Source organism: Halyomorpha halys, unplaced genomic scaffold (genome assembly GCF_000696795.3).
Source record: "Halyomorpha halys isolate HHAL.00 unplaced genomic scaffold, Hhal_1.1 Scaffold522.1, whole genome shotgun sequence".
In the NCBI taxonomy this organism is placed as follows: domain Eukaryota; kingdom Metazoa; phylum Arthropoda; class Insecta; order Hemiptera; family Pentatomidae; genus Halyomorpha; species Halyomorpha halys.
Window position 1 is genome coordinate 115,127 of NW_027107635.1, and position 7,237 is coordinate 122,363.

The 7,237-nt window shown below is 28.6% G+C and overlaps 1 protein-coding gene and 1 long non-coding RNA gene across 6 annotated transcripts in view; one reads left to right on the plus strand and one right to left on the minus strand.

The window, feature by feature from the left end:
• Positions 1–7,237, plus strand: part of LOC106683863 (putative leucine-rich repeat-containing protein DDB_G0290503) — a 37,522-nt gene that overhangs the window by 21,294 nt on the left and 8,991 nt on the right. For all 5 annotated transcript variants that reach the window (XM_014425585.2, XM_014425586.2, XM_014425584.2 and 2 more), the window contains one exon: positions 6,547–6,610. In XM_014425585.2, the coding sequence (XP_014281071.1) occupies positions 6,547–6,610 (64 nt within the window). The remainder of the gene's footprint in view (positions 1–6,546; positions 6,611–7,237) is intronic.
• LOC136795438 (uncharacterized) overlaps positions 1–7,237 on the minus strand; it is a 30,920-nt gene that overhangs the window by 17,479 nt on the left and 6,204 nt on the right. The window lies entirely within an intron of this gene.

The window sequence follows — 7,237 nt, forward strand, 5'->3', positions numbered from 1 at the left end:
AAAATCACTAAATATTTATATAATATAAATTGAATCTTTACGGAGTAAAATATTGGTGTATAAACAGTTATTTTTTTAATAATATATATCCTGAAAAAATTGAGGTGAAATACCTCGAATCGGAGCAGCATCTTTATAAACACGGAATTGCAAAACTCTTTCATTACGCTAAAACAAACGTGCAAAACTCTCTCAAACTAGTTTTTTTAGCCCCATCACTGTACTAATAGAGAACTCGGATAGGATGTGAATGCCCTTCAATTGCCACGTTGAGAAAAGCCTTGCTTGTTTACGCAACGTGGGGGCCTAAGTGATTACATTCGATTCTCGGTCAGAAGCACTATGCCTGTTTGTCTCTAATGATTGATGTTTCTACGGCCCCTAAATTTGGTAATAAAGTTAACTCTACTATTAGAGCCTCCCTTTTCCACACCATTATTACTTTACGGAATTGATCTAACGTTTTAGGAGTTTATAACTTTGATAAATACTAATGAAAATGGTAAAATACTGACTTCAGAAAGTCACATTTATAATCATTTTGAAGGCCTTTTGTTAAACATCTTTCACCTTTTTGTGTAACTTAGTCTTTATGTAAGAAAGTACAGTGTTAAAGAAATGATAACTTAATTTAATATATTCAACTACTAGTGGAACTATATCGGTTGATTCACTTAGGATTTTGTTTTATTCTATTGGTCCTTATTAAAAACTAAGTACTTTAACGAATTAACGTTAACGATTAAATGTAATCAAAATATGTTAACTATACAGGATCCTATTAGTTATCAATGCTTTGTCCCTTGTCTGCGTTTCTGCGTAAATTACGGATTTTATTGAGCTTTTAAGAACGCTAAAGAAAGTTGTTATTCCCCATAAATCAGTTCGAAAAATACCATAACTTTTTTCAAGTTTCGTTTAAATCGTCCACTTCTTTCATTTTACTCTTTATTATGAGAATAAGGATAATTTTTACATAAAACCAAATTACATCTCTTTAATATTTATTTCTGATGAGATGTAATTGAAAGAGATAAATATTAAGTTGAAGTTTATCGATTATTTGTTTTTATATGATTAAAAAATAATCCAAGTCCTTATCCTTGTTTAACTCACTTTTAATAGTTCTCATAACAAATTCGTTTATAAAATAATAATTAATAACTGAAATGGACGAACAAATTTTATTCAGATTTATTTTTTTAACATTTTCATAATTTGACCTTAATAACTTTGTTTATTCTTTTGTCTTTGTTTACTCTTCTTTCTTTATTTTTTTTATTTTAGTATGTATGAGATCATTCATCACTATTACCTATTGCCCACAACTGTGTGGCAGATTGTTATATCTATCAATAAATAAAAAGTATTATTTTAAAAAAAATAATAGACAATGCTTAACATAACAGCGGAAAATTTTGATATCTTGTCCCTAAATATGTTTGTAAAAAAAAAATACAGAAAAAAACAAAAATATATAAATTATATTGGAAACGTACGTTTTTACAGAAATTAAGAATTGGTGATATTAAACTTTGTTATTGTTACAGTGGTTTGGTGCTATTATGATATTTAATTTCAAATTCATTGTTATAGTGTATCAGAAGGATTGTAAAACAAAATTCGGTTCGAAATGGCTACTTTAAAGGACAAAATAATTAATGGTAGAATTTTCATGTTTTTTTCTAGATTACTAATCTTTTAAAATATTTTATAGTAGCTTCCAAGTTACTAATGAATTTAAAACGATTTAATAAATATAGACATCATTAATGAAGATAATAAATGCAGAATCTAGTTTTAAATAAAATTTATACAGTCAGATTTTTTTGTTTTTAATAAATTATAAGCCGCACAAGTTAAGAATATTAATAATATGCATATTGTATGAACAATAGATATATATGTACATGATAAGTAAATTATCCTACATATATTAGTGGCCAAATTCTCACTCTTCCTCGGAACAAAAGGATTTCTCCTGTACATAATAAATGGTTATAAAGATCTTAAAAACTTGTTGGCTCCTAATAGATGAAATTTAAAGTTTCTTTTTCTTTTCTTGGTATACAAAAGAACCATCTGCATTTAAGCTGTAATTATCTAAAAATCTTAGACTCTATAGTGAATAATGTGAAGTCCCATAGTATTCATTCTTTAGTTGTATTCCAGAGTGATGAGGGAATTCCATAATACGCCACTGTCAAGTGACACGACATCAAGGATTCTATTGTGATCGACCGCTGATTGGAGTTTAATTATTGCTGGCACGTCACTGATTATCATTTCTGTTGGGCAACTCATTTTTACCTCCTAACTATTAATTATAAGCTGAGCAAATGTTTTATAAGCCTATTTTTAATAAAAGATGCCCAGATTTCATTTATCAACAACAAATAGCATTTTTTAATGTCTGGCCTAACAATTTTCTTAAATTTAAACCATCTGTGTGGTGAATATTGGATAACATATTTTACAAGTTCAATAATGTCTTCTTTAAAACCCATCGGAGTAGGGAAACATAAAGTTTCAAAATCATTCTTTATAAATTGTACTTTCTTACGCTTTGTTTTGTTTATAGCCCCGAAAATACCACTCCATGTCTTTCGACTCCTTTAAAATTTTAATAGTCATATTGTTTCGCAATTGCTCAAAATCTGAGATTTCACCAAAAATGATTTATGCTTCCTGAACTTACTCCTTAGCAATCACTGCCCGTTGAACCAAAGAAAATTCTATAGAACTTCATGATTTCGAACTCCTGCCTCATCCATCATATAGTCTAGACCTCGCACACTCAGATTACTATTTGTTTCGATCCATGGCACATTTCCTTCAAGGGAAAAATTTTATAATTTTGCGAAAGTTGAAATTTCCTGACATCCCAAAGAATGGTTTCAGCGTGGGATTGATCAATCGTCTAGATAGCAATGGACTATACTTTGAGTATTAATTGTATTTTATATCAAAGAAATAATTATATAAATATTTGGTTGAAAAACGGTAACTTTTTTTTTTTTATACACCCCATTATTTGAATTTAAAATCAGACAAGTAAAGGCAAGAATTCGTCCACTTCTTTTAAAAATTTAAAGATATATTATAAGTTTTCTCTTCAAAATACTTCCTATTTCTTTTAAACATTTATATTAATTAAATAAATTAACAACAAACCTCAAAATGGCTGTTTGGCGCTTGCTGACAACAGCTTCTATCTGAACATCAAAAACAATTTCTTCCCTTTAAAAAAAAATATTTTCTTTATGCCTTAAGGTCATAATTTTTTTTCATATATATTTTCTTCCTAGATTTTTCTTAACAGTTCGAAGAAGGTTATTGTTTATTTTATACCAGATCGGCCTGGTATGGGCCTTACATGTTTGATATAACCGTTATATTATATTTTTTTTTTAACAGTTGATTGTGGGGGGAGGGTATAGTCTCGTACAAAAGACACCCCTAACTGTATACAATGTTGTTATTAAAAGAAGAAAAAAAAATTAAATAAATAGATAAGAATAATGCTTCTTAATAAAAGATGAATGTAAAATTAATAACAAAAAATAATGATATTGGTACACTTAAATAAAATAAACAATTGCCCTCTAATAGTGAAAAGAAACAAGTTAATTTGAAAAATGGACGAGAGAAGAAAACAGAAAAAAATAAATAAAAAATAATAATGAATAAATAAAATGAGTAATAATAAAAAGTAAAATTGAGGTAGTGTGACTATGAATTAATTTTATATTCATTAAAGTTTATAACAGAAACGCCTGCAGCAGTCTGGGCTTCAGTCTTCGGGTTGAGGTTGGGTTTCCCAGGTTTAGGTCACAGCTCCTTTAACTGTCGGCAACTGGGAGTGGAACTTCATGAACCGTTTTTTGATGTGATCCTCTATTGACTCCATATGTAATTCGGGATGCAATTGGCTAATTCTTATGAACCAAGGAGCATTAACTGCGATTCTTAGGACTTTAGAAGAAGGTTAGAATGTTTAGAAATGAGAAGACTGCGCTTCAAACACAATAAATAAAGAATCATGATTGAAAAATTAATTTAAACTTTAGGAGGTAAAAATATTGCTATTATATTATTAAAAAATAAATATTTCTGACTAAAATGAGAGATGTTGATACATCAATAATATGAAATTGAGTGTGAAGTTGATACAAGCCATTACATGATTTGACACATCCCCACAAGCCCAAGGCTCAGAAGAGGAAACTACTAAATGAGCCTATTCAAAGATGCCTGATCACCGTCGATGAGACTACATTACAATTTATGAAAATCAGAACAAGTTCATTTTTTTTACTTTTGTACCTTCAGATTGCCGTTATGGACACCGTGCGACAGCGTATTTCATTCACGACTTCTTTCTGTTCACGATACGAAAACTTGGAATATTACAATGAATTCATGAGAAGAATACGATAGATCTAAGATGAATTCATCAGTATTCAGCTCCATCTTTAAACGAAATGAGAGCTCAGATAGCCGAGGAAATAAGAAAACAGGCATGGTTTTGTCACCCTCCTCACACACATTTAGTTCATTTTTAACTATATATGTCTCAGAGCACTCTATTTGTTCATTTGAAATACAGTTCAATTATCTAAAAGTTAAATTTAAAAAAAATTGATTGGACCAATAATACCGAAGGTACAACCAGCGAGTTTCCAAAGAACTTTATAATAATTCTACCATCAGAACAATAAAGTTTTGGATATCAGACCAGCCTAACCACAAAAGTACTCAGCAAAAGGCCCTTAAAGCATAATTTACTATCTATTTTTAATTTATTGTCATTTGTGAATTGTTTGGAGTTTTGCTTCTTTATTACCGAAGGTGAAAAAGCATTAATCGTGTAAAAAATGTAGTCCTCAGAACGAAATGTTTACACAAGCAAGAACAAATTTGGTTCAACATGTTTCTTTAGGCAAATAAGAGGTTGGGCAAAATCGATTGAACCGTTATGCGATATTTATGACATTTTCGGAGATGTATAGTTGTAGTTTTCATGATATTCGAATATGAATACGAATTTTGCACATGAAATTTTGTCCAAATCAATTTATTTTAGTAAATAACATGAAAATTATAACCCCTACCAAGACATGTGTAATTAACTATTTTATAGATCATAAAACTAGCTTTAATTTGAGTGCTGGCAGAGACCTGTACGTTTAATACTTCCTGAGATATTGTTTTTCATAAATCCAAAAAGTCTGTTCAAACAACTATAAATCAACACTTTGTGAATTTATTTTGTCAAATATCATAAACACTACTACTCCTAGGAAGATAAACGTAATAAAATACTTTATAGTACATTAAATTAGCTTTAATTTGAGAGTTAATAGACATATGTAGTCGAATGGTTTTTGTGGTATAGATTTCTACTGATTATTTAGTGAATCTTTTATGAAATGTTACTTTTTAAAAAGCTTTATCTTGAGAACTATTGAACGTAAATAACTTATTAGAGCTAATATTTTAGTAAATTTACTCTTCTTTAAATGATGTTCTATTTGGTTTTTTAGGGTTATGAATATGGAATGTTATATGGAGCTCCGAAAAAAAAAGTTTTTTTTTTAATGTTTTAAAACAGCCACTATTTTTTATTCCCCCTACCTATACTTAGCAGACTCATCAATTATGACTAGTAATCATACATACTTTTCATTAAAGTAATAAAAAATTGAGGTGAAATAACTGCCCTTTTTTCCTCTTGGGCTCTTGTACTATTTGGAATATGAAGTATTCAGTCCGATTCCCTGTTTTTATTGGCAATTACATTAACTATTGCTTAGAATTTGAATCAACTTCTAAACAAATACACTTATTTATATTTTTTGTTTAGATTAATTTTTTAAAAATTGTATGATATATTAATTATATCGTTGCAGTCTATACACTAATTGAGAAATGTACTCAACACACTGTGAAAATTGTAATTAAGTAATCATGAGTTGAACTGTATGGGCTGATCACGTGTTCACTAATCATGAGACAATAGATTAAGCATAATTTTTAATAAGACCAATAAGTATTACTAGCCTCATATATATGAAAAACCACCAAGAACATGATTCGAGAGGGAGGGTAGTAGTGTGATCAGAGAAGAAAAACAAGTAAATAAGTATAAACTTATTTTAATCAGTGGTAATGATTCAGCTCAAGTGCAGGTCTTCTTCAGAACTTGTCCAAAATTCTAGAGCTAGAACACCATGCACATCCCGTAGACCCAGACTTGCTCTAGGTTTCAATAAATGTCCCTCTGATGGTATTTAATTTATGACACATTGAAATACGTTTATACTAAATGTATGTGTTTTCCTAATGCACCACTTCCCCTCCAACCTCCCACAAAGCCAACTTCACCTTAATTAGTTCTACAGGTCAATGATACATCCACAATTATATATAAATACTTTTAAAATTAAATTATTTCATACCCCAAAACAGAAAGAAGAAAAATTAAATAGACAATAACTCTGAAACAATATATATTGTATAAAATATAATGTATTAATTTTACAGATTTGAGTAGAAAACAAAAAGAATTAGAAATATCAATTGAAAAAGAAAGGGAATCACATAGTAGGTAAGTTATAGTTAAAGTATAACTTTTTTCAGGGGAATATCCATTTAATTACAGTAGGTTATGAAAATAATAAACAAATTTAATTATCAGAGCCCTATTGGTTAATTCATATCATTTAAGAGAAGTGGAAGATATTTTTTTTAAAATAAGCTCACCTTAAATGCTTTAAAGATAAATAACTTTTCCATTTTTATTACTAGATTAATAATATTTCATTAATTGTTAATGAAAATTTAAAATTTGTAATATACCATTAATTATTATTAATTTAGTAATAAAATTGGATAAGTCTTTGCAAAAGATGAAAATTTGTTTTATAAATGATTTATAAATTTATAAAAGGAGTTCATTTCTATGAAAGAATTAATTTTATGTTATAATAAAAAAAATGCTTATGAAAAGAACAAAACATTTCAAAAAATATCCCTCCTTTCATGAAATTAAAAAGTAAAAATTAGATTAATTGAAAAAATTAAAATTGTATATATGTATGTATAGTTGACCGTAAAAATTGATATATAGGGAGATGGTCAGGGTTGCGGTCAATAGTGAAACAAAAATAGTTTACAACTATTTATTTTCCAACGTTTCGCCCCACTTTGCAGGGCTTCATCAGGGCTAAAAAGA